This window comes from Neofelis nebulosa, chromosome 2 (genome assembly GCF_028018385.1).
Source record: "Neofelis nebulosa isolate mNeoNeb1 chromosome 2, mNeoNeb1.pri, whole genome shotgun sequence".
Lineage (NCBI taxonomy): Eukaryota > Metazoa > Chordata > Mammalia > Carnivora > Felidae > Neofelis > Neofelis nebulosa.
Genome location: NC_080783.1, coordinates 164,552,518 through 164,579,144, shown reverse-complemented (window position 1 = coordinate 164,579,144; position 26,627 = coordinate 164,552,518). Strand labels below are relative to the sequence as shown.

At 35.8% G+C, this 26,627-nt stretch overlaps 1 protein-coding gene across 11 annotated transcripts in view; it reads left to right on the top strand.

Annotated features, from left to right (window-relative positions):
* LRRC7 (leucine rich repeat containing 7) overlaps positions 1–26,627 on the top strand; it is a 560,700-nt gene that overhangs the window by 90,066 nt on the left and 444,007 nt on the right. For all 11 annotated transcript variants that reach the window (XR_009258064.1, XR_009258063.1, XM_058717001.1 and 8 more), the window contains exon 2: positions 15,258–15,355. Coding sequence is in view for 8 of the 11 variants with exons in the window: in XM_058717001.1 (XP_058572984.1) it covers positions 15,258–15,355 (98 nt within the window). In the remaining 3 variants the exon portion in view is untranslated. The remainder of the gene's footprint in view (positions 1–15,257; positions 15,356–26,627) is intronic.

Here is a 26,627-nt window from a genome sequence, read left to right as displayed (position 1 = left end):
AATATAGACAATATCTATATTGTCCAATTTGAAAAGTACTATAAAGATTCCCAAGGATCCCCTTCATCCAAGTGCTGTTTCTAAACCACCATAAGTAAAATGCATACATATTCTTTTGCCTGATACATCTTTCCTTTATAAAATATTCTAAGGGGTAATATTGATTGAATCCACCATAAAACGTTGTTGACTTACCCAGATCTGCAGAGACTGGGAGAAAGCGGAGAAAGCACGGGAAATGAGAGAAATGAACAAAAAGATATTTGAGGGCTAATGCAGATTAATTTTTTTCTATTTAAAATTTTTGTCTAGGAATAATTTTGGATTTTTATCATGCTATCTTGCAGGTTCATTTATTTCCTGTTTTTCACCAAGTACAAATATTTATTGATTTATTAATACTGTAAATGATGGAAATCCATTGGTTGAAAAAATCTGTATACTAGTTTGCTAATATTCTCTGGTGCACCTTGTAGCAGCTGTTTTTAACTCATCACTTTTATACTAGTACCATGAGAATTTAATGGCTCTTACTTAATCTCAAAGTAATTATATTCTTAGCAATATTATTCTGATACAATGCAAGGAAGCCAGGGTTAACAGAGGTCTTATAACATAGAGATTTTGAAATTAGAGAAATGTGAATTTGAATCCTCTCTTTCCTACTTCCTATCTGTGTCATATCCTATAGCTTACATATTTAGCATTTCTAAGGCTCAATTTCCTCATATCTTGAATACAGTGGTAATATTTTAAGTAATTCCTATTAATTTGTTTTCACCTTAGCAAAATATATCATGGTAATTGAATATGTTTGTTTTGTAAAAAAAAAAAAAATGTTACTTCTGTTATTGTCAGCATGAAGTACTGCATACCCTGAAAGAAACTTCCCATGAAAGCAATTTAAAAATCTGGATGAAATATAAACTACATTTCTTTAAATGAATTGCTGAGCTGGCTAGAAAATAAGGAAGCAGCTAAAAGCTAAATCAAGGAGAAGACCATGGAAGATAGGTAAGAAATGAAACTTGACTTACCCTAAGGCCATCTGCTAAACTGTAGGAAACATGAGCTCTTGTTTTAGTGGCTGGAAATGGCCAGGCAGTCAGGAAGTAAATCTTAGATATTCTCTGGACTAAACACACTCCAATCAGGACCTCAAAGAATCCTCAAAGATAAAATTTCCAAGAAAAATGAGCTCATCTTATAATGTCACAAAATGCATAAAGAAACCAGAAACCATAGGAAGCATGGCACTATAAATCAGTATCAGCAGAAACAAGAACCAAAATCATCAGATCACAAAGTTTTCAAACATTAGAATTATCTTAAATTTATGTGTTTTAAGAAATAAGAAATGAAAATGTGAGAAAAGAAGAGGAGTCTATAATCACGTGGATTTATAAAATCACAATTGGCAGAACTAAAGAAATCAACAATGTATGATGAAGCATTCTGGGGCTAACAACAGCAAAGAGCCATTTTCACACCTGTGTCTAAAATAGCTTGGAAAAAGACAGATTTTGAGAAACTTAAGAGAGCTGTCTTTATAGCTATAGCAATGCGTCTTCTGAAAGGAACTGCAAACTTTGGTAGAAGAATGCTACAGAGAAAATAAGTACCCCTGCCTCTCTTCTCTCACACTTAGTTTCCTGATGATACCTTTCACTGGTCAAACACACCTGGATGTCAAAGGCAGGGGGACTTTATTGATACATGACATAGAGGTTAGTGTCCCAGGATGCAGAGCAGAGTGGATGAAGTGGGGCAAAGAGAGAATTTCCAACACAAGATGTTAAGAGACATTAAAGATAGAGTGCAAAGGCCTAAATTCCATTTAAAGTTATAAAAAGAGAAAAAAACAAGAACAAGCAATAATCAAAGGTACAATGAATAACTTTTCAGAATTGCTAAAAGACAATAGATCTCAAATCAAAAAGCAAAGCCAATATAAAAAGAAATTTATAAATAGACAATGTCATAGTGAAACTGAAAAACAGAAAAGACAATGGAAAGATCTTAAAATCAGCTAGACAGGAAAGAAAGGTTAACTCCCAAAGAAGAGTAGTAAATCATACCGGAGTTCTTTGCAGCAACACTGGGGCTGTAAGTTGGAAATAACACCTTCAATGAGCTCTAAGCTGTCTGCCACATTTAATTCTTTATCTTGTAGAGATTCTTTATCTTAAGAAGAGGTACAAAATGTAGACATTTTCAGATGAGCAACCAAGAAGATTAAAATCTCCTGACTCACTTCAAAGGCAATTTTAAGGGATGAACTTCAGGAAGAAGGATTCTTATCAAAGGGAGAATGTCTGAGATGGAAAAGAATAATGAAACCAATATTAAATACATGAATTAAATACATAGAGGTCATAATTTCCAAATGAGAAGACAAAAATAAAATGAAAATAGAAAAAAAAAACCCCTCAATTTGAAAGAAGAAAATAGACAATCTGTATAAATAGAAAGCACAAAATAAAACTGCAGGAATAAATCCAAATTATTTTCAGTAAGATCAGATAAATGCAAATATAACATTCTGATTTCAAAATGAATTTGTAAAAAGCTAGACTTAAAATACACAATATTTTCTTTCCAAGAAATAGAACTTACTTATAAAGACCCAAAAAATTTTAATCCAAAAGTATGGAAAGTGATATTCCAGGCAATTGCTATCCGTGAGAGTTCTTGCAACTGTATTATTAGATAATTAGATTGTAAGGTAAATAGCCTTATTAGATCTTAAGATCACTACAAAATGACAGAAGATTCAATTCTTCAGGATATTATAGTTATAGCTTCTATATACTCAGTAATATAGACTCAAATTGTATAAAACAAAAAAAAATGACAGAAGTACAAGGAGAAATAGACAAATTCACCAGGCATACAGGGAAAGTAGTCATACATTTCTCACTAATTAATATATGTAAGCAAAAACAAAAATCATCAATGCTTGGATAATGATAATATACATTCTTTTCAAAGCACACATGGACTTTACAGTCAATAAGCAATTAATTTTACAAATAAGTAGATTAAAAGATTATGTTGCGAGTTGATAAGCACTAGGGTAAAGGAAAAGCACAGCAGGGCAAGAGTGATCAGAAGTATTGGTGCATGAGTGAAATATTGGGAGAGTTGCTCAAAGTATGGTATTAAATGTGGTTGTTAGGATAGACATCATTGAAATAATGTAACCTCTGAATAAAGAATTGACAAAGTGAAGGGATTCCGCACAGAGGACACTGCCAGAGTAAGGGCCTAAGGCAGGAGCATAGTGTATATGCTCAATTGGATTGACTAAGAGGGAGAGAAAGGGGTATGAGGAGAGGCACCATAACAAAGGGCCCCACAGGCCATCTTAAGGACTTTGGCTTTTCATGTGAGTAAAATCTGAGTCCTCAGAGTGCTGGGAACAGTGCAGTGCAAGATCTGACTCCTGATTCAAAAAGACTCCTGGGGTGCCAAATTGAAAATAGACCATAGGGAAGCAAGGGTTGTACCACAGACCCTGTGAATGTTTGCTCTAATATTCTTTTAATGGATAATAATGTATTTACATATGTACAACAGTAGGCAATAGAAGATAAGCAAAAGGAAACAAACAAAAAAGCAAATCCCTTTGGCAGGGTAATGGGAAGACATTGTGACAAGAAATGCCAGGTGAGAGGTTCTGAGGTAAAATAACCATGCAACATGTGACATGATCTTTCCTTTGATCCATACATTTTTAGAAAAAGCAGAAAGATTTTTTAAATGCTCCTAGAAATAGCAAATAATTATGTGATGTCCATCTGAGTAGTTCAGGCTGTTCGGGTACTCAGCCTCAAATAGGAACTTAATTGGGTTTTTCCCAGAAATCTATCTTCCTAGATGAATCATCTTGACTTCTCTTTCTTAGTAAAACATACCACATATTCCATATTCCATAAAAGATTGAAAGTGTTTATGCTTTAAAATATCCTAGAAATTTTAAATATGTTTCTGATTATGATGTCATCTGCTTTTGTCGTTAGTAAGAATTATAGCCATCAAACAGTACTCACTTGATTAATCATAACAGTTCATTTATTTGAAGAACATTATGAATATCTTCTGTGACTCTGCACCATATGCAACAATTTTAGAGAAATTACTAGAACATTGTCCTAACATTCAAAAAAACCTCAGTGTAGTGACCGTGAACCATTGACCTGTGGGCCTTTTCTGTGACTAGAAGAGATTCATCAGGAACAGGATGCAGAAGAACAGGCTGAAGACAGAGAACTACAGGGAAGAACATGGTCTTCACATCCCTACATTGCAAAGACTGATGCCATTCTATTTATATATTATACTATATAGTTAGATATTTATGCACATTTTGAGAAGAATAATATTTATTCATATTTGCCAACTCTCCCCATTTCACTTTGAGAAAGGAATACATTCTTTTCTTGCAAAATAAATACAGAACTTTCATATACATTTTTTTCTGCATCTAAACAACTACCCTATGTGATAGTAATCCCCCGTCTGAGACTTAAGAAGGCTCCTAGTGAAAGTGGAATCATCTTAAAAGGAGCAGAGCTGTTCCTTCATTTAGGCAGCTGTGCCGAGGTGGGAAGATCAGCAGGAATCCAAAAATATGGACATGAGTCTGGCTGGCTTTGTGCTGACCTTGGGTAAATGAGTCTCAGTTTCTTCATCTGTAAAATACTAAGTTCGCAGTCTCTTTATAAGGAATAAATAAATATATGAAAATGTTGTATAACCGTACATCACATTAGAACAGTAGAGGACATACATTTATTTCTAACACCATTTATTCATTTAATCACTTAGAAAGGAATATTTAATTTCCATTGTAGTCTATGAATTGTGCTAGATCCTCACAGAGGAGACAATTCTGCCCTCAAGGATTGTTAGTGATAAGATATATGCATAGGACCCTTAATAGGACAGAGACAGAAGATAGTTGGGGCAGTGGGCAAAATCATAGAAGGCTTTTCAAAAGAGAGATGATTCTGTATTCTGGTGGCATTAGTATTCTCCTTTCATAAATGTTGACTCAGGTGTCTTTCTCTTCTTTAAAGCCAAAGGATGGGTGGAAAGAAAAGAATGTGGAAAAGGAATCAAACTTAGGCTTATAAATGTATTTTTAAATTTTCTTAATGTTTATTTATTTATTTTTGAGAGAGAGAGAGAGCACGCACACAAGCGGGGGAGGGGCAGAGAATGAAGGAGACCACAGAATCCAAAGCAGGCTCAAAGCTCTGAGCTGTCAGCACAGATCCCGATGTGGGGCTCAAACCCACAAACTGTGAGATCATGACCTGAGCCAAATTCAGGTGCTCAACCAACTGAGTCACCCAGGCACCCCAAGGCTTATAAATGTATTAAATTGTAATAATTTCTAGATGGCAGGTAATTTAATTATATTTCTGGATTTCAACTTATTCAAAATACAATTTTTTAAAGAAATAATTGCCATATGCTATTAAATTTTAAGAATGATGGATAATTCATATATAATTTGTAATGTTATCATAATCTGAGTGGTAATATTACTGAAGAACCTAGCATTATTTTCAGTACCTTTTAGAATCTTTTTCTTTGCATAATTATGTTGATTCAACATTAGGACTACTTTATGAATTCTTACCTTTTTTTTAATGGATATATTTCTTCCTCATTGCCAGCTCTCTGTCTTTGCTCTTGAGAGTGGTTTGGATGTATTGATTTTATTTTTTATTATGCCTTCTTCACATTTTTGTCATCCTGTGAATGTCATTCATTTTTGTAGGTGAAAGTCTCTGTTAATTTAGCCACTTCATTTGTATAATTTTAAGGAATTTTTTTCAATAACTCTGAGTTTAGTGAACTTAATTGATTATCCTTTTGTAATTTTGGCAATGAATATGTTCTTAAATCTTGCATGTAACTATTAATTTATGTAAGGACTTTCATAAGGGAAGCTTGCTACACCTTGTACCAACTGAATTTGTCAATAAAGTACCTTCATATAGATAACAGACTTCTGATACAATATTATTTTGTGTATGGGTAAAAAACAAAAATATTTTTTCTTATATAGGAAAGAAGTAAATCAGTTTAAAACTAGAATTTTGTCAATAGTGTGCTTTCCTGAATTTATGAGGAGCTTGACTTTTTTTCCCATTGCTAACACATGATCTTCCCATTAATTTCATAGATTTTTATGGGACAATTGTCTGCTGTAACCTCTATAAAGTAAACTATATGTAACCATCCACTTTTCAGGTCTGATTTGTGGTTTACAAAAGGTAAAAACAATATACTGTAGACTTTTCATCCCTTAAATGGCCATGTAAAAACAAGCTTCTACTCTTTGAAACTATTGATGATCCCTGCAGTTTTGGTAAATCATCACTGGCCCTAGAACTCAGACATGTGATACTTTCCCAACTCAAAAGTGTGTTGTCTCTTTCTGTTCTGTTAAGCATTTCAATCTATTTTCAAGCAGTTTAAGTGTAGTTAAGAAGTGATTTCTTTTCACAATAATCTTGCTCTTTAACTTCAGTTTGTCCTTATTAAGTATCATCTCAACACATTTGGCTGAGATAATTGGGTATTGATTATCTTTGCTATGTCATTTGCAGTTCAAATTGGATCTTTATAAACATTCGAGACTTTTTAATGGCTATTGTTTGCTCAAGGTGCATGCATAGTTTTATTCTGGGGTTTGGTTCACTGTGCTGAACTTGGGCTGAACTTCACTCACAAGAAAACAGCAGTTCAGTGATAAAGCAAGAGCACTTCCATTGCTTCTTCAACTTTTTCCCTTTTTTTCTTGAATTCTAAGCCAATTAAGGAATTCTGAAACTTGGCTTCACTTGGGGTCACTTGGCTTTAGAACTCGGTGAGGTTGGATAGTCACAGCATGCTGCTCCCTAATTCTTTTATTCCTTTGGGCAGGACAAACTACTAATCATTATTTCCAAAAATAATAGAAATCTTATCCTTGCTTCTTCTGTATGCATGCTTAAGCACAGTTTAATTTTTTAATCCCTATTATTTGTATTTATTTTAGTTTACTATGAATATTTTTGTTGAGTGCTCAGCCATACAGAAGAATAAATTAAAGTGACAATTATTTGTAAATATTCAATATTTTAAGATTTTTGAATATCTATGACTCACTTCGTAAAAATCTTCCGTACAAGACCCTAGCAAAAAGAAAAGAATAAATATTGTGTATGCATGGTGGCATGTGAAATGAAGAGGGATTTTTAGAAGTCAAAGGAACAGAGTTCAAGTCCTAACTCTGGCCTTTCTGTGTCACTTAGTAGCTCAGACTTCCAATTGTCTCGTCTATAAAATAGTGACATACCAATATCTATTTCAGAATTGTCATGAAAATGAAATGAAATAAGTTATGGGGAAACATTTTAACAACCGCAGTGCACTATATCAAAGCTCTCAAATAATTCAGAATCTATATGAGTAAAGGGCACAAAAACTGAAATGGAGACTAACACTAACTTGAAAATTGCTGGTTACTCTTCCAACGTTTAATAGATATAATATGGAAAATTCAGAAGGCAAGCACTGAATATATTTGAAGTGGTTGGATTTGTTTCTGAGTAGAACTGGGACTGAAAAATAGGCCTTCAGGGATGGCACCTGGTTCTGCTGGCGAAAGTTCCCACAGAGCAACATCAAGCTAAGGAGAGCAGCTCCCTCATCACCTACCATTCCTAAGCCCTGCAACGAAGGGAATCCAGGATTGTCCAACCTGCTCTCTGATGTCGTGTAGCCTTGGCAGCTGGTGGGGAGTGCAGTGCTGAGAGGCTGTTATTGAGCTCAAGGTATGGGTAAAATTTGTGATGGAAAAGAAGAATCTTCCAAATGTTCCTGCTAGGAAGGAGCAGACTTCATTCATCCATTTATTTATTCAATCTTTTGTTAAGTATTTATGGAGTATTTACTGTAGTCTAGGCACTGTGCTAAAGAATACCATGGAAGATGGAGTGCCTGTGGAAAGAAAAAGATGTTTGACTTTTGTCACATGATATATATTTTAATCTTTGGACTCTGATGAGTTAAAAGGTAGTATGCTCTTTACCACAAAATTATTGGGTAAATTTTCTGATTGTAGTCAATATCATATATATAGCTCTGTACTCTAACAGAAATGCTCCTTGTATATGACTGTTAAATTTGAAGGCAACAAATGCTACCATATTTTACTATATATCTTACTGAGCTTCCTACTCATATTGATTGCTATTTTAAATATAAGGGGTTGTGTTCATAGGTATGTAGTTTATTGTGTCTAGTTCTGCTTATAATCAAATTAAATAAAAGCTCAATGGAAAGTCTGATTTTTTTAAATGTCTGCATTTGTTCAAGGTTATTTAATTAAAAATAATTATTAAGACATACTTGAAATGTTTACTGTTTTAGAAACCAAGTCAAAGATATTTACTCTTTATAATTTATTTTATATCTACTTAACTGATTTAAAAAAATTCCTTCAGGAGTCCTAGGGAGCCTACAGAGCACAAACAAAGAGACTTGCAAATACTCAATTCATTGCTTGTGTGCTGAACTTCATTTAAGGGCTTTATCTAAATTGTCTATTCATCAAATAAACCCACTAAGCACTATATTTCTCCAGTTTGAGGTGTGTTCACAAAGCAGCAAATATAGTAATAAGCTCAGTGAGAAGGGAAAAATTAGCCTCAGTATATTTGGTATCTTGTAAGCAAAACAAGTTGATTTTACTTTTTAATCCATTTCCTTTATGTCATGATTAAATTACTCTCCCAACACACACACCAGTTGGGGCACCCGGTTCTGCCGGTGAAAGTTCCCACAGAGCAGCATCACACTAAGGAGAGCAGCTCCCTCATCACCTCTCATTCCTAAGCCCTGCAACAAAGGGAATCCAGGATTGTCCCACCTGCTCTCTGATGTCTCGTAGCCTTGGGAGCTGGTGGAGAGTGCAGTGCTAAGAGGCAGTTATTGAGTGCAAGGTGATGGCCTAGTAGGAAAGTGTTAGGAGGTGCTGTTGAATGACTGAGGGGAAGCACATAGGTTGGGGATAAGGGAACAATAGCAATATTTAGAAGGTCACTCACTAGTTTAACTACCTGGGTCATACCCAGTGATCCCAGAGCATACAATTTCCCTCATGGAAGGATTAGGAAAGGCAGGTTTATTCATTCATTCAAGCAGAAAATAATCCATGAATGCCAAACACCATGCCCATTTCTTCACTCCACCAGTAAGGTGGAAAATAAAATCAACATTGTCTTTGCCTTCATGGGGCTTATACTCCAAGAGGAAAGCAGACATTAAATAAAAGTTTTGGAAGACTAATATATAATTGCAATTTGTGATAACTATTATGATGGAAAACTTCAGGCTGTAGGATGGAACCATATTTTGGGATCTCATTAGATTAAGGTGTCAAAGTGATCCCTTATTATCTCAAAAAGTGATATTATAATGAAGACTAGAAGGATGATTAAGAATTCTTCAGATAGGGCCGCCTGGGTGGCTCAGTTGGTTAAGCATTCAACATTTGATTTCAACTCAGGTCATGATCTTATGGTCATGAGATTGAGCCCCACATCAGACCACTTGGATTCTTTCTCTCCCTTTCTCTCTGCCCCTCCCCTGCATGAACGCACTCTCTCTCACACACACTCTTTCTTTCTTTCTCTCAAAATAAATAAATAAACATTAAAAAAAAGCATTATTCAGATAGATTAGAAGAACTCATTTAGCATTATATGTAGAGGCCCAGAGATAGGAATGAGTTTTAAGTGCATATTGAAGGCACTTAGGTGTACTACAGGCAGAGTTCATAGTTGAAAATCATAGTTGCATGAAAAAGTGTTTTGTTTAATATTTATTTATTTATTTTGAGAGAGAGAGAGAGAGCTCGTATGAATGGGGGAGGGGCAGAGAGAAAGAGGGGAGAGAGAGAGAGAGAATCCCAAGCAGGCTGTGCTGTCATTGTGGAGTTCCACTCAGGGCTCAATCTCATGAACCATGAGATCATGATCTAAGCCAAAATCAACAGTCAGACGCTCAACCAACTTAGCCACCCAGGTGCCCTGAAAAATGTGTTTCTGCCAAGAGGCTCCTAAGAGGTCACTGTGAACCAATTCTAGGTTGAAGAAGAGTTCAGTTGTTCATTTGTCTCTAAAGACCTTCATGTGGAATACTTGTCCAAGAATTTACTTCCCTATCAGGGGCACCCGGGTGGCTCAGTTGAAGGATCCTACTTCAGCTCAGGTCATGATCTCACAGTTCGTGAGTTCAAGCCCCACATTGGGCTCTGTGCTAACAGCTCAGAGCCTGGAGCCTGCTTTGGATTCTGCGTCTCCCTCTCTCTCTGCCCCTCCCCCACTCTCTCTCAAAAATAAATAAACATTAAAAAAAAAAGATTTTACTTCCCTCTTATTGACTAATTCAGAATTATTCAGTGGAGAATTGTATTTTTATCAGTCATGTGCTAAACGGGGACTTCTAGGCCTGTTGTGCTATCTACTACAGTAGTCACATGTGGCTATTGAAATTGAAATTTAAATAAATTAAATTCAATAAAATTTCACAAATCACAAATTCATTTCCTCAGTCACACTAGCCACATATTCAGTGCTCAATAATTGAATATGGCTAGCAGCTACTGTCTCAGCACAGATATTGAACATTTCCATCATCACAGAAATTTCTATTGCACAGTTCACATAGTAGCTATTAGCCTGGGCTCTTGAGTCAGACATATCTAGATTTAAATCCTGAATGTTGCACTTACTGTATGATGCTAAGCAAGTTACTTAACATGTCTGAAATTCAGGTTAACCATGAATAAAATAAGGATGACATAGATAATGCATATATAAAGAACCTAACATAGCACCTGACACATAATGGACATTTTGGAAATACTTACATCTAACGGTTCTCTTCTCTTAACCAAACACCTTTGTCTTCCAGTGACTCAGTCGTTCTCCCTCATCTTCCTCCATCCAGTACAAATTCATTTCAACCATATTTATACCCAAGTTTCACTTCCTTTTTCAACTAGTCATACTCCCAATCCAACCCACAATTCTAAATTAATCCAAACTTGTTCTGTCTTCCAGCTGAGTCTGCCAAACCTTATTGGAGGAAATCATTTCACTGTTGAGATTATCAGCCTTATCAGTGGGCAGCCTCCTGGTTCATCTGGTGGACTACCAGAGAACTTGGCAAGCCTTTGACAATATCTCTTGGGCTAATCTTTTCATTTTTGATAGTACCTGTCCTAACTGCAGTCTTTTCACCTTTGTATCAGCAAATGGCTATATCCTGGAATGACTTCACTGAACTTCCCTCCCCTGTATCTCCCAAGTGTATATTTTTTATTTATAGGGTTTCCCAAAAGCCAATTTTGGGATCAGTGTAAGGCTACTTTAGAAGTATTTGATTCATGTTAAAAAATACATCTACTTGGACCTGACCCCTGCCTACTGAATGAAAATCTTTAGTAGTGGGAATGGGGGAATGTGTACTTGTTTAAAGCTCCTCAGGTGATTTTGTGACCTAAATTTGGGGTACACACCAAGAGAGCTGTAGACACCTTTGCTCATAATCTCTGATTGCTTTTTCACACTCTTTAATATTAATGTGGCTGTCTCAATTTCTTCCCAGCAGTTGACATGTAGGCTGCACTTTTCAGAGCTCTTCAATGAGTTGTTAGAGCATCTGTCTTGCCTGTGGTCATCACACTTAATCTCTCCTTGCTGGCACTGTTAACACACTCCCACTGGCGGCTTGCCAAGTTTGAAAGTAGCAAGAAAAGCTCCTTTGCTGTGTCCTGGCTGTGCTCCAAAGCTTCATTTTTGGTCTTTTTGTCTGACCATTTAATGCAAACTGTAGATCATAGATGACACCAGTGGAAGAGTTCATGTAACCAAGAGTGTAATCTCAGGAAGATGGAAGTCTCACAGTTATGTAATAGTTTGGACATGAATATTGCTCTGTAAAATTTTAACTTAATTCAAATTGTGTTTTCTACTGGGCATAACATTTGGCATTCCAGAGAAAAAATGAACTTTCAATGCTTTTTACAATTTTTTTCATCTATTAGTGTGTTGTATATATCATTTATAGTGAATTTCTTGGCCCCAGTTATCTTTTTGGTGGTTATCAAAAACTTAAAATGTGATGAGTTTGAGCCCCTCGTCGGGCTCTGTGCTGACAGCTCAGAGCCTGGAGCCTGCTTCAGATCTGTGTCTCCCTCTCTCTCTCTGCCCCTCTCCTGCTCACACTCTGTCTGTCTGTCTGTCTCTCTCAAAAATCAGTAATAAGCATTAAAAAAATTAAGTAATAAATAGTCACTGATAGAAAGGAACATTTCAGTGAAAATAGCTAAATGATCAAAATGAACATGTAATTAGCAAATAAACGTATATACAAATATATATGTATACATATACTTGTGTAGTGTTATATTTATATAAATATCTAATATGTATACTATTTATATACAGGCATAGATTAATGTAAATATTGCTGTGTTTAAGAAGAACGTTGCCACTAATTATTCATTACACAGTAGAATCTCAAGTATCAGTTTCCTAGTGGAATTATAATGAATAATCATAGACTCGTGGAAATAATGGATTAGGAAACAAGTAGAAAAAGATAAAAAGTCAGAGAATCTTGATTAAATCTCAGTTGAACCTTTACTTAACATGTGGCCATGAACAGGTTACTGAACATTTCTGAGCCTTAGTTTCCTCATTATAAAATAACCTTTCAAGAGGTTGTTGTAAAGACAAAATGGAATAAATGATAAATGGTAATACATTATAAGATAAATTCACTTGTTGCTAAGGTCAAAGGGCACTGTACAATTCTGAAATATCTTACAAATTCTCTAAGAATACATTATGTAGCACTTGAGTTAATTTATGGGAATAGCAACTCACTTTTATCCATCTTAGTATCCTTGAAAGATTATCATATAATAAATCTTAAATCTTACTAAATAAAATGAAGTATATTTTATTAAGTTCTTTATTTCTGAAAATTGGCAATTCATATGCATGGATGTTTTGTGTTTTGCTAATAATCAAAACATTTATTTAGCCAGAATTTCTTTTTTCCTCAACATTGCCATCTGCTCTTTTTCTTTGTTAAATAAAGGCCAGTTTTCATACTTTTCTTAACATACTAGAGATTTAAAATTTTAGTATATGATTTCATTTTTACTTGGGATAGTTAGGATAAATAATGGCTATATTTGTTGAGCTCTCAAAGTGTGATGGACACAATGTAAACTATTTTACATGTATTTAATCCTCACAACAGTCCTATGAAATGGCTTGTGTTCCCCATTTACTGACGAAAAAATAAGGCGCAAAATAGGTTATCTTTCTCTAAAATCATCCTTTCATAGACAAAATGGAAGTTTGAACTTAGGCAGTCTGATTCCCAGAACCTAGGCTCACACATTTAAGCCATTGCTAATATTGCATAATCTGCAGATCTGCTTGTGAATGTTCTCAGAAAACAAGCTTTGGTCACCATGATTCCTGGGGAGATTGACCTGGAGATTCTTGGGTCCAGTAGCAACCATATGAGTAAAACTCTCCTGGAGCCCTAGTAGTGCTTCCTGACTTGTTCTATACAAATAAAAAAAAATTAAAAAATTAAAAAAACCCACCATAATTATATGGAATCAATTTCACATATTCAGTAGTCAGAGATACAAAAGGAAAAATAATAACCCATCCAAGAGAGTGGTTTACATAGATTCTGATCAGAATAAGTTGTCTGAGTAAAATTGGTTTCTAAAATCACATCACAATTTTATGCAGACATTTGTATTTACAGGTTATGTTTATTGTATTTTACTGTCTTGAGCTTGTAAATACTAGTGAATAATATTAGTTCACTTAAAGTTATTATTAGATCTAAGGGTAATTTGTATATTTGTTGAAAGATGTAATCAAAATTGTGCATTGAATTAATTCAAGAGTCAGAAACTAGAAAATTTTATATAATTTAGTTTATACAGCTAATCCTTATGGTTAAACTGTAGGGACAGGCCTGAAAGCTAGTTTTCCTCTCATAAACAGTGCTAGAATAAATTATGTCTTAAACCCTTCAGGTTTTTGCTTTGTTCCCTGTCACTGTATTGCTATAACCTCAAGAGAAGTAATTCTTTTTCTCAGTTGAAATGAACTTCAAGTGAAACTAAGGCCCAACTTACCATCACATACTAAGAAACATTTTCTTGTACTTTATATACATAGGCATGTACATTTGAACATACATGGACACACATATACACACACACAGAAGCCCCTACAAACAAATGGATTAATTTCAGGAAGTATATTGAAAAGTGTTTTTAAGAACTAATGACCATTTCCCATAGAAATAGTGTTATGTTACTACCCCACTACAAAAGATTATTTATCTCACATTTTACATAATTTTAAATAATGCTTTTATGGGATTGTCCTCTCCTAATTTTGCCCCCTAGACACCAGAAACATAATCTTCTGCACCACTAACCCTAGGAGACCCTACACCACTATCGCCCATTATAGCCATGCTGTTTTCAATGGTATATATGCTTTTGGCCAGCTGTTATCAAAACCAGTGATATCTCATTAGAATAATCTTGTAGATGTTAAGAAGCTATGTTTATATTTTCAAAGTGATAGTAGATGGTTTTGTTCTGAATTTTCAAATTCTGAACTCTCAGTAGTTTTTTAGTGTTATCAAAATGAGTAGACTATGTACTGGTGGCACAAAACTATGTTTACTGAAACCAAAAAATACTGAACACAAAGTATGTGCTATAAAATATGCTAATCCAACTTGCATTTAATTCATTTATTGTTATTCTCCAGTTGTCAGCATCATATATTGCTAGTAGCTGAGAAGTTACATAGGGGATTTCAATGCACAAATTTGGGGATGGGGGGCATTCAGTTCATAGCAACCTGTAATTGGAGAGTGGGTATATGAATTTTGTCTACATGGTGTTTTTTTAATTTTTTTTAAAATTTAGAACTCCTTAGAAAAGCCAAGCACTCTCCACTTGCCACAGTCCCTGCCACTCCCTACTGTCTCATTCCTTGACAGACACTTAATAATGTTGTCTACCAAGCCTTAGTAGATACTTGAATTATTGACTCTTGATTTAGACCATTTGGAGAGTCAAAATTTATAAAGATTTTGGTATTAAATTTAGTTTTGATTCTCTTTTATAGGATGGAGAACCTAATAAGGGGAAGGAATCCCCCACAATATCAGAGAAGTCCTTGTAAAGAAGTTCGTGCAGCACTCAGGAAGAGGCCTGAAGAAGAGTGTAAGTATGTTTAATAGGGTTATGTTCTAGATAGAGTTTGGTGAGTAGCATTTACAATAAAGGATTAACTTTTAAGTGATTAGCCAAATAATAGAAGTACTTAATAAATATTTATTGAATCAAATTGAATTTATTTTTAAAACCGTATGACTATATGATGCCTTGATTCAGACACTAGGAATATTGTTCTGTTGACTGTTTCTCTTGTACATCAAGATATTCTACTGATAATTGGATTCCATGTTCAAATGAGATTGGAAAAGGCTGCATAGTCTACCACGTCTTTCTTAGATATTCATACTATGAATATTAATGTTTCTGAGGAGTCCTGATGTAAAAGAAACTTTTGAAATGTGTTTCAAATCAATAGTTTCCGGTTTCATTTGACCACAACACTTTTTCAACATTTTTTAAAACTGAGAACCCCTTGAAAACCATTGCATTAGACTAAAGAATAAATATCTAATGGTAAACAAAACCATTGCTCAAAAGGAAACATTTGATCAAAAACATTGATCAAAAGGAAACAATCAAATTTACGAAAATATTTTGAAAGATGGAAGTCATATATCTTACCATAAAATCATTTTACTCCATCTGCAGATTAGTAAATATTAGAATATGGAATTGTCTATGGAGACTTTATTTTAATATTTCTAGCCTGTAGCATTGTTGGAGACGTTTGACATAATATTTGCATTTTAAGTTTATAAGATGACCAATAATACTAACTTTCCTCTTGCTATTTGCATATAATTACTTTCAGGGAACTAAAACACATTCTATTATGACCAAAATGTATGCGATTTTTTTTTCCTTTTACAGAAACTTACATTTTATAAGGATAGAGCTAATGTGGTTGGTTCACTGGCATATGTAGTTTAATTGACTTTTTAGATAATATTGGCATTTTAAATTAGTTTCGAGCATGCAGTTCTGAGTAAAGACCGAATAATTAAAACTGGGCACACTCATGGCAGGTAGAGTGTTTTCATTCTATTTTGTTTTATTATAAAGTTAATAGACAATCTGATTGGGTTATCATCTATGTCATTCAGGACAGTGTTAGTTTTTTTAGTGTTAGTTTTCTTTTATTTCATAGATTTATGGCTTTTAACACTATAACAATATCCAATTAAAACTAAAATTTGAAAATGAAAATTGAATTCTGGGCATGATAAAATTAAAACTATAAGAAGCAGACTCTTACATAAAAGTACTGCTCTTTTATTGGGTTCATAGGGAAGCTCTGGGGTTTCTCCTCTATGCTGGTTTAACACAAATAGCTTAGTTCTCTATAAGTTTTATTTTAAAACTTATAAGAAAGTTTTGTGAATGAATCTACCAATGATTCTCTCAGAATTGCTATTTAACATATATAAAGTGTTTTTTCAAAACTCTGAGTTAGTCTAGGCCAGAGGTTGACCATTGAGTCCATTGACCAAATCCAGCCTGACACTTGTTTCTGTAAAAAAAAAAAAAAAAAAAAATTTTGAAACATAGCCATCTCTGTTTCTTTAGGTATTGTGTATGGCTGCTTTCACACTACACAGGAAAAGTTGAGTAATTATGACAGAGATTAGATGGCTCACAAAGCCAAAAGTATTTACCTGATTCTTTACAGGAAAGGGTTTCTGAAGCCAGATCTGGGCCATTGGTTCTCAAAGCATGCTCTCCAGAGCAAACACAGTAGCAGCATCTGGGAAGTTGTTAGAAGTGCAAATTTTAAGAGCTGTGATCCACAACTACTGAATCAAAACCTCTGAGAGTTGGGTGCAGTAATCTGTGTGTTTAGAAGAAACCCTGCAGAGCATTCTGATGCCAACTTAAATTTGAAAACCACTAGGCTAAGTCAAACGACTGCCTGCAGACGATAGTAAATCATCATGGATACAAAAGACTAATGAAGGTAGGCATATTTTAGAGTTAAGTTTTATTCTTGTCTTATGGAAGTTATATAACATAACTGATGCTTGTATTCACAAGCAAGTCCTCATCAATTGGATTGTGGCAGTCAGGGCATTTTTCAAATATCATCTCAGGAACTCAGTTGGGTTGACTAAGTTATTGAACATGGGAAGACATAATGAGAAATAAGAAACTTATAAAATGTTATTCTTTTCTAGAGAGGTCTTAGTTATGCCTTGTTAGTATAATGAACAATTCTTCTTGCTTTGTTACCAAACAGTGTTAATTCCCCAAGAAATCCTCTTTTTCAGAATGGAAGCAGTATATCATATTAATTAATTAATACATTAACTTCAGAGTCTCACAGAAGAGTTTATTCTCTAATGTGACACTAGTATGACCAGCTGCAGGAATCTGGGTATTATTTTTTTAATCTAAGACGCCATTTACTAATCTGAAAAATGAGGATAGTGATAGAGTCTACCTTATAGTGTTGTTTTGAGAATTAAAGGAAGGTATTTATACAGGCATACCTTGGAGATATTGTGGGTTCAGTTCCAGACAATGGGGATATCATAAAGTGAATATCACCATAAAATGAGTCAAATGAATTTTTTTGGTTTCCCAGTGCATATTAAAAGTTATGTTTATACTATACTGTGGTCTGTCAAGTCTGCAATAACATTATGGTTAACAAAGTGATGTACAATCTAAATAAAAAAAATACTTTATTGCTAAAAAGTGCAAACTGTATCTGAGCTTTCAGTGAGTTGTAATCTTCTTGCTGGTGGTGAACCTTGCTGGTGTTGATGCCTGCTGCCTGATGAGGGCGGTGGTTGCTGAAGGTTGGGATTGCTGTGGCGATTCCTTAAAATGAGACAACAAAACATTTTGCTATACCGATTTACTTTTCACGAACGATTTCTCTGCAATATGTAATGCTGTTTGATACCATTTCACCTATGGTAGAACTTCTTTCAAAATTGGAGTCAAATCTCTCAAACCCTGCCACTGCTTTATCAACTAACTTTATGCAATATTCTCAATCGTTTGTTGTCATTTTAACAATCTTCACAGCATCTTCACCAGGAGTAGTTTCCACCTCACAAAACCACTCTCTTTGCTCATCCATAAGAAACAACTTATCTGTTAAGGTTTGATCATGAGATTGCAGCAATTCAGTCACATCTTCAAGCTCCACTTCTAATTCTAGTTCTTTTGCTAGTTCCCCCACATCTGCAACTACTTCCTTCACTGAAGTCTTGAGTCCCTCAAAGTCATCCAGGAGGTTGGAATCAACTTCTTCCAAACTTCTGTTAATGTTGACATTTTGACCTCTTCCCATGAATTACAAATGTCCTTAATCACAAATGTAGAATGGTGAATTCTTTCCAGAGTTTTCAACTCACTTTGCCCAGAGTCATCAGAGAAATCACCGTATATGGCAGCTATAATCTTACAAAATGTATTTCATAAATAATAAAATTTGAAAGTCTAAATGATTCCTTGGTCCATGGACTGCAGCATGGAGGTTAGGTTAATAGGCAGGAAGACAACATGAATCTTGTTGTACATGTTCATGAGAGCTCTTCAGTGACCAGATATATTGTCAGTAAGCAGTAATATTTTGAAAGGAATCTTTTTTTTTCTAATCAGTGGGTCTCAACAGTGGACTGAAAATATCTGGTAAACCGTGCTACAAACAGATGTGCTGTCATCCAGGCTTTGTTCCATTTATAGAGCATAGGCAGAGTAGCTTTAGCATAATTATCTTTTTTAATTTTTTTTTAAAAATTAGTGTTTATTTATTTTATCTTTGAGAATGAGAGACAGGGCATGAGTGGGGGAGGGGTAGAGAGAGAGGGAGACACAGATTCTGAAGCAGGCTCCAGGCTCCAAATTGTCAGCACAGAGCCCATAAGCACAGAGCCCTATGCAGGGCTGGAACTCACAAACCAGATCATGGTTTGAGATCATGGTTTGAGATCATGACCTGAGCCAAAGTTGGACACTTAACCCACTGAGCCACCCAGGCACCAATGATTTAGCATAATTCTTAAAGGCCCTAGGAGTTTTGGAATGGTCATTGAGCACTGATTTCAACATAAAGTCACCAGCGGCTCTAGTCCCCTAAGAGGAGAGTCAGCCTGTCCAGGCACTGATTTTTCCTTTCTAACTAGGAAAGTCCTAGATGACATCTCCAAACAATAGAAGGCTGTTTTATCCACATTAAAAATCTGTTGTTTAGTGTAGCCATCTTCATTCATTATCGTAGCTAGATTTTTCTGGATAACTTGCTGCAGCTTCTACATCTGCACTTATTACTTCACCTTTCATTTTTGTGTTATTAGAGTTGGTTTCTTTCCTTAAATTTCATGAACTAATCTCTACTAGCTTCAGACTTTTCTTCTGCAGCTTCCTCACCTCTCTCAGCCTTCATAGAATTGAAGAGAGTTAGGACCCTGCTCGGGATTACGCTTTGGTTTAGCGGACTATTGGGGCTAGTTTGATCTATCCAGACCATGCAAACTTTATCCAGATTAGCAATAAAGGTATTTTGCTTTCTTATCATCCATGTGTTCACCGAAATAGCATATTTAATTTCCTTCAAGAACTTTTCCTTTGCATTTACAACCTGGCTAACTAGCACAAGAGTCTTGGCTTTTGGCTTACTGTCCTCACTGAGCTTAATCATTTCTAGCTTTTGATTTAAAATTAGAGACATGTGATTATTCCTTTCACTTGAACACTTCAGAGGGTTATTAATTGACCTATTTCAATATTGTTGTGTCTCAGAAGATACAGAGGCTTTAGGAGAGGGAGAAAGATGGCAGGTGGTGAAACAGAACACATACATTTATTGATTAAACTTGCCATCTTACATGAGCATAGTTTGTGGCCCCCCAAAACAATTGTAATAGCAACATCAAAGATCACATGATATCACCATAACAAATATAATAGTAGTGAAAAAGTTTGACATATTGTGAGAAAACTGAAATGTGACAGAGATGTGCAGTGAACAAATGCAGTTTGAAAAATGATACAGATAGACTTGCTCGACACCGGGTTGCCACAAACCTTTAGTTTGTAAAAACACAATTATCTGTGAAACAATCAAGTGCCATGCAATAAATTGAGGTATGCCTGTATTAAGTACTTGGTATAGAACCTGGGACATAGTTTTCTTTTCTTTCTTCTCTCTTTTGCTTCACTTGTTATTATTATTCTTATTTCAAACTTAGCATCTGTGTGAAGATAATAAAGCATGTTTCTGATCACAGAAATGGAAATTAATAGAAATTACCACCACTATCTTTAGAAACAATAATGCACAGCAAGCAACAGTTTGTGAACAAATGACATAAATCTGAAATTCTTGCAGCAGTGTTAAATAGTAATTCATGTTAGGTAGTAATTTTCTCACACAGCAGCATCGTTCTTTATTATTCTACAAATTCCATATGGGATCTTGACCAAGACTTGCTGGGTCAATTCCCATGGAAAGCTGCCACCTAAGAAAGCCATCATAGAAAGCTAAATGTGGGTTCCCCTTTGAATTGGAAGGAACAGTAGAAATTGACTCCTTTAGATGCAAGGAGAAGCCTCTTTTATTTGGAGATATTGGATACGGAAGGTTTTGCTAAGTAGCATAATTCATACTGCTCTCTTTTATAATATTTTATACTTTTCTGCAGTATTTCCAAGTGAAGACCAACATTAGGTCACCAGACATAGCTCTTAACCAATTATTTCATGTGAATTATATCTTGATATTTTACATCTAGCATAGTCAAGCAAACTTTCAGTAAAAATAAATTGCTCCCTGTAAAAGACAGGCTTTGAAATATGCTCAACTTACATCCTATTAAAAAAAACAAAGATATAAATTTGTCTGCCAAACCACAGCCCCATTCAGCTACAGCACTACATTCTGTTTTATTCCTAGATAAGCCTCTGTAAAGAGTCATCTATACTCACCCCATTTACTTATTTCCCACTCAGTCGTCCAAACCCATGCAATCTGGGTCCTACCCAGTCACTCAACTAAAATAGCTTTCATTCAGACCACCAATAATTGCTTTGTGTTGCTGTTATTTGTTTTTAATTGCCATGCAACAGATTACACAAACTTAGTGGCTAAAACATCATTTATTATCTTGCAGTGTCTGTGGGTTGGGAGTCCAGGGTGGGCTTAGCCAGGTTCTCTGCTTCAGGATCTTACCAGGAGCTCAGTTGAGGAAACAGCCATTTCTGAGCTTGCTCAGGTTGTTGGAAGAATTTGTTTCCTTGTGGTTGTATGGCCAAAGCCCTGCTTTTTGCTGGCATCTAGCGGGAAGCCATCTTTAGGTGTTAGATACCTCCTACAGTTCCTTGCTACATATATGTTCTCAGTATGTGCTCACTTCATTGAGACAACAAGAAGACTCTGTCCTCAGGGAAGGCCCTATCCATCTTTTAAGGGCTTCCAGCCGATTAAGCCAGGCTCACCCAAGATAATCTCACTTTTGTTTAATTCACAGTGAACTGATTTGGGACCTTAACTACACCGTCACCTTTTCCATATTCTGTTGGTGTTATAGACTCTAAGTCTAAAGTTCTCTTTTGGCCAGCAAAAGAGTAGATGCAGGATTAAAGCAAGAGATGGCTAATGTCTGGTAAAAGACAAGAGCCCCAAACAAGGGTCCTTGCCCATTTTTATTAAGATCAGAAAGCTTACAAACATGGCGATGGACGTGCACAAAGAGACAATGAATCTGTGAACATTAACTTGTGGACGTGAGCAAAAAAGAGTTTTGAAGATACTTGGGATTAGGGGTCTGGGTTAATACAAAACAAAATCTGGGATCTGGGCAGTTGGAAGGAAGGTTGTTTACAGGGGGCATGAAGCAGTATCTCTGTTTATCTTAGCTAGTCTAGGGGATGAGACAGGTAGAGGAAATAACCTCAGGGTTGACAAGACACCTTTTCTTTTGTTAACCATCTCCGTTCTGGGCTGCTTTGCCTGCAGCGGAGCGGTCCATAGTCCAATTCACCAATTTACCGAACTTGGCCCTATTCTCCTGTGAAAGCAGCCTTTATGCTATAGTACTAAATTAGGGGTGCTTCCACCATGAATATCTAATCTTGTTTATTTCATATACCTATGTATTGGGCACCTTTGTGCCCGTTCCTATTTTGGGCCTTTGCCCCTCCCTTTCTATTCTGGAGGCCCTGGACCTCCTCTCTATTTTGGGGTGCCTTTGCACCTCCCTATTCCTGGTACCTTTGCATCTCCCTATTCATGAGGTGCCAATCTGGTTTACCCAAACTTGAGTGTAAGCATTTTATGGCTTTGTATTTCTTTATGCCTTGTTAACCCATTAGTGTAAGCCCAGGGCATTCCTAAGCTTATCCCCCACATATTGGCTATAAACAAATCACAGATCCTACCCGTATCCAAGGGGAGGGAATTATATAGGGCTTGAACTTGGTGTTCTGAACTTGGGGTTATGATGACCATGGGGCCACCTTAGAATTCTGCCTACCACTTGCTAAATTCAGTGAAAAAATTTTATAATGTCCTTTTTATTTAACTTCTTAGCACAAATCAATGCTATTGATTCTCTTTTGAAATAAATTTTTTTGACTACCATAATACAATACTTTTCTGATTTTTGTCCATCTCTCTGATTACTTTTTTGCATGCTCAACTTGCTATTTCCATCCATTACATATTAAAATTTCTGAAGACTGTTTGAATTCTTCTTCCAAAAATACTCTTTCCATGAACAACCTAATTACACTCACAGCATCAATTATTACTATAATCAGATTCCTCACAGATTGGTACCTCCAACCCAGGCCTCTCTCCATATATCGGAATATCTACTTGACACATTCCCTGGTTTTCTTAAAAGTACCTCAAAGTGTATGGCTCAGTTGGTTGGCTGTCTGACTTCTGCTTGGGTCATTATCTCACAATTCATGAGTTTGAACCCCATGTCAGGCTCTATGCTGACAGCTTGGAGCCTGGAACCTGCTTTGGATTCTGTGTTTCATCTCTCTCTCTCTCTCTGCCCCTACCTGGTTCATACTCGGTTTCTCTCTCTCAAAAATAAACATAATTTAAAAAAGTACCTCAAAGTCTCAAAATCAGTGCTCTTTCCCTCAAAACCTGAGCTTCTTCCACTGTTTTTTTTTTGTCTGCATGTTGTATCTTCTGAACTGTCCAGTTTCAAAAGACATAAAGCTAGAAGTGATTTTTTTCATACCTTTTTCTCACTTTCCTCCTATAGCCACCATAATTTCAAGGCTTCTTAATTTTGCCTTCTGAATACGTTTTGAATCTGCTCACAAATCATTTCCTTTGCAAAGATTTTAAGATTCTACCAGATACTCCAAAAAGTGGTTCTCCTATATACACTTCTGAAAATCTTTCATTTTGAAATGATCCTATGGATTTCCATTGCTCATTCAAGAAAGACAAAAGCCTTACTATAGTTTATAGGACCTCCCAGAGTCTAACTTGTACCCACCCCTTCAACTTCATCTCACACTATCCCTTTACTCTCTGTATTTCAACCACTTGGGTGTTCTTTTAATTCCTGAACATATTCAGTGATGGGGGACAGAATATATATATTTTTAAATGGTATAGAATCAGAGAACAACAACAAAAATTACCTTGGAAAGGAAGAGTATACCTTTGAAAAATATTGAATGTAGAAATGAAAAAAAATAAAGTAGTATGAATTTTTTAATAATCACAAGAATATAAATATTCTATTAAATACCTGCAAGGTATAAAGAGATTTTTTGAACATTTATTTATTTTTGAGAGACAGAGAGAGACAGGGCACAAGTGGGGGAGGGGCAGAGAGAGAAGGAGACACAAAATCTGAAACAGGCTCCAGGCTTTGAGCTGTCAGCACAAAGCCCAAAGCAGGGCTCAAACCCACAAACCTCAAGATCTTGACCTGAGCTGAAGTAGTACACTTAACCAACTGAGCCACCCAGGTGCCCCATTGCAAAGTAAAAAATAAGGAAAAGGCAGAATTTTTTTTTCGACAAGTAAAAAGCAGAAATAAAAATGAACTCTGATGAGGAAAGGTATTACAAGAAACTCGATATAATCTTCATGGGAGTCCATAAAAGAAAATTTGACATTGTAAAATGTTAGATGATTTTAAAATTTTTATTTGTTATTTATTTATTTTTGAGAGAGAGAGAGTAAGAGAGAGAGAGAGCTAGCAGGGGGGGAAAGGGGCAGAGAGAGAATCTCAAGCAGGCTCCACGCTAATCGTAGAGCCTGACATTGGGCCTCAATTCCATGACCCTGGTATCATGACCTGAGTTGAAATCAAGAGTCAGACGCTCAACCAATTGAGCCATCCAGGCACCCCAAAATATCAGATATTTGAAGAACAAATAGAGAAAACCCATGAATACAAGGGAAATATGCCCCCCAAAAAGATGAAGGGAAATAATGACAAATATATAAAGAAATAAAAAATGAGAAAACAACCTAAGAATTACAAATTGTTTTAAGAAAGAAATCAGAGTGATTCAAAGGAAAAAGTCATCAGACTTAGTTGAGTATACTTCTCCAGGTAATAAACACATGTGACTACATATTAAAATCTCTTACAGTATGCTATACAGTCACTTAAATGAGATCTGCCTCCAGAAACATCTAGACAAACATTTTTATTTAAAATTTTTTAATGTTTATTTATTTTTGAGAGAGAGAGGCAGAGTTTGAGTAGGAGAGGGACAGAGAAAGAGCGAGACACAGAATCCAAAGCAGGCTCCAGGCTCTGAGCTGTCAGTACAGAGCCCAACATGGGGCTTGAACTCACAGACCAGGAGATCACTACCTGAGCCAAAGTCAGATGCTTAACCAACTGAGCCACCCAGGTGCCCCTTGATAAGCTTTTTTAAATCACACTATCAACTCTTTGAAGAGCAAGATATCTGTCTTATTTACCATTATATCAGCCACACATAATGTAGTGTCTCGAACTTAGGAGATATTTAACAAATATTTCAGAAAAGTGAAGAAATTAATTACTTAACTTTTAAAATAAAAGTGTACCATAAGAGTCCCCTTGAAAGAGAGGGGAAGAGGAGAGAAAGAATTAGAAACAAAGACAAAGAAAGGGAGAAAGAAAGAGAGAAACAAAGGAAAAGAGGAAGGAGGAAAGGAAGGGAGGGAGCAAGAATGGAAGGACAAATTTTTCATTTTAAAACAGATGCCAAGAACTCAGTTTTCCCTGATTTTCCCTTCTAATTTTCCCTGAAAATTATTCAGTGAAAGGACTCTGAAAGCTTAAAAGAAGAAGAAAAACTGGCTGGGACTTCAGTAATTGAGGAAAGACAACATTGTGTGTTTTTTGAGTTTTGTTTTGTTTTTTTTTATCTTCCATATATCCCTGGACTGGACACCATAGATAACTGCAAACTGGCACTGTCAAAAGACATGAATAACAACAACAACAACAACAAACACATAGTAATAAGCAAGAAAAGCCTGTTCTTCCAATCCAAAGGAATGGGAGAGAAGCCCAGTAGATATCTTGTAGAGAGCCCTAACCAACATTCTAAAATCCCAGCTGACAGGCACTTTAATCCACCTTCAGTAGCAGGTAGCAGGGGAGAGTGGCTGTGAAAGCCTGTGTTTTCCTGCCTTCCACCCAGTGGCATAAGTAGACCCAGACCCTGTGGTTTCTGTGCCTTCCCAGAAAGGTACTCTGCAACATTAGGGTTCCCAGAAAGGCACTTTCATTGTGGCAGATGTCACCAGTAGTGTGTGAGCAATAGCCCACAGTGCCAGAAGAATAAAGCAGACCAGAATAGCATTAGCATTACAAGGGATTAGAAAACTGTCATTGTAATTAAAACCCACAAAAGTAGTCCAGAATCTATATGCTAAATCTAAATAGGATAAGTGCCTGGTAAAAGTAGAAGATTCTTACAGGTTCAAGAGTCTCCAACCATAACAACCAGAAATGTCCAAGATAGGATTGAAAATTGTATTACTCTGGGGTGCCTGGGTGGCTTAGTCAGTTGAGCATCCAACTCCAGCTCAGGCCATGATCTAATGGTTCTCGAGTTAGAACCCTGCATCAGGCTGTCTGCTGTCAGTGTGGAGCCAGTTTTGGATCTGCTGTTTTCCTCTCTCTCTGCACCTCCTCCACTCACACTCTGTCTCTCAAAAATAAATAAACATTAAAAAAAAGAAAACTGTATTATACCAATGGATTTATTATATATTTGTAAGGTAAAAATGGTATTATACTAGTATATCAAGAACCAGGAAAATCACAATTATCTGACACCAGTACTAAGATGAATCAGATGTTGAAATTATATGACAAGGAAT